Consider the following 1,363-nt stretch of genomic DNA (forward strand, 5'->3'; position numbering starts at 1 on the left):
TGGACGAGCTTCTGCGGCGCGCCGGCGTTTCCGCTGCCAAACCCCGCTGAGAGTTTAGACGTCGCTGAAGGTGGAGACGAACCTCGGGGCTTCCTCTGCCAGGCTTTTTCTTCCCCGTTTTTAGTCAAACGGCGCGTCAAGAGCTGGAAAACTCAGCGGAGGAGTGAGGAAGTTGAGTGCTGGCTGATAAAAAAACCTGCGGCATGAGCGGCTGGGGCCTTCCTGAGGCTGTCGGTGTTTTCTGGAGCGAGGAAAAACCTCCCCAAATCCCCATCTGTGATGTTTGAAGTTTTAAAAACTTGATAAAAATAACTCCTGCTGCTTCGGAGCTGAGACACCCCTCCTTGTGTTAGCCAGGGTCTTAATTTAAGGATTAGCATCGCCTTGGTCTCTGGTGTCTCCTAAAGGAGCGGGAAGGGCTGGCGGCAGCGGGCGATGAGCCGTAATTCCCGATTTTTACCCAGGATTTGGGATTGTGGGATCAATATAAGGCGTCAAAACGGGATTTAGCAGCACCCAGCGTGTTCGGCGGCAGCTGCGAGAGACCCCGGCAAACCCGCGCTGGGTTCTTCCGCGTTCCTTGGCGCTTTGGGCGTTCAGCTGCTCCTTGCAGTGTGATATTTTTTTGGGGGGTTTTTTGGGAAGAAATCTGGGGTTTTCGGGGCTTGGCGATGATTTTTCCTCTCCAAAGCAGGGTGGGAATCACGCTCCAATCCTACAAACTTCAGCGGACAGAAACCAGGGTCAGCGCGTGGCTTCGGAGTGGAGTAGTTGACTCCAAAATCGACCTGTTCTGGGGAAAAAAAATTAAAACACAATTTTGGGGGCTGTTTTCCTTCTGTTTGACATTGTCTGCAAAAGTAATGGGAATAGCGGGAGCAGGAAGGGTGGGAGCGGCGCACCCGGCACCAGAAATCAGCGGCCGCACCCGCCTCGTCCCCCTCTATTTGGGGGTGTTTGGGGAGGCTGCAGGTTCCCCCAATGCGAGGGTCTCTCCAGGTTAGTTAGTATTTAATTAACGATTAATTAATTAGTGAGTTTTTTCTCCGGCAGGCTGGCGGCAAGGCGGGAAAGGACAGCGGGAAGGCCAAGGCGAAGGCAGTGTCGCGCTCGCAGCGGGCTGGGCTGCAGGTACGGGGATTCCTGGGGGAAACCTCCGCTGTGGGAGGGGGGTGGTCGCAAACCCTCTGATTTTGGGGGTGAAACATTAATGTTTGATGAGGATTAATTGAAATAATTCTTAGTAAATCCCATGGGGAGGATCTGCAGGTGTAGGATGGGGATATCTAGACCCAAATTAAGGCGTAATTAGACAAATTATGTTAACGAGGTGTTGCTACTCCCCCTCCAGTTCCCCGTTGGC

The 1,363-nt window shown here is 53.2% G+C and overlaps 1 protein-coding gene across 1 annotated transcript; it reads left to right on the forward strand.

The window, feature by feature from the left end:
• Window positions 1-1,053: 1,053 nt before the first annotated feature.
• LOC104496010 (histone H2A.V-like) lies at window positions 1,054-1,131 on the forward strand (the record flags this gene model as incomplete). Its single annotated transcript, XM_010139065.1, has 1 exon — window positions 1,054-1,131. A coding segment is annotated over one exon (78 nt), but the record flags the coding sequence as incomplete, so codon positions are not given.
• Between the last annotated feature and the right edge of the window lie 232 nt (window positions 1,132-1,363).

This window comes from Buceros rhinoceros, unplaced genomic scaffold, assembly GCF_000710305.1.
Source record: "Buceros rhinoceros silvestris isolate BGI_N320 unplaced genomic scaffold, ASM71030v1 scaffold29866, whole genome shotgun sequence".
Lineage (NCBI taxonomy): Eukaryota > Metazoa > Chordata > Aves > Bucerotiformes > Bucerotidae > Buceros > Buceros rhinoceros.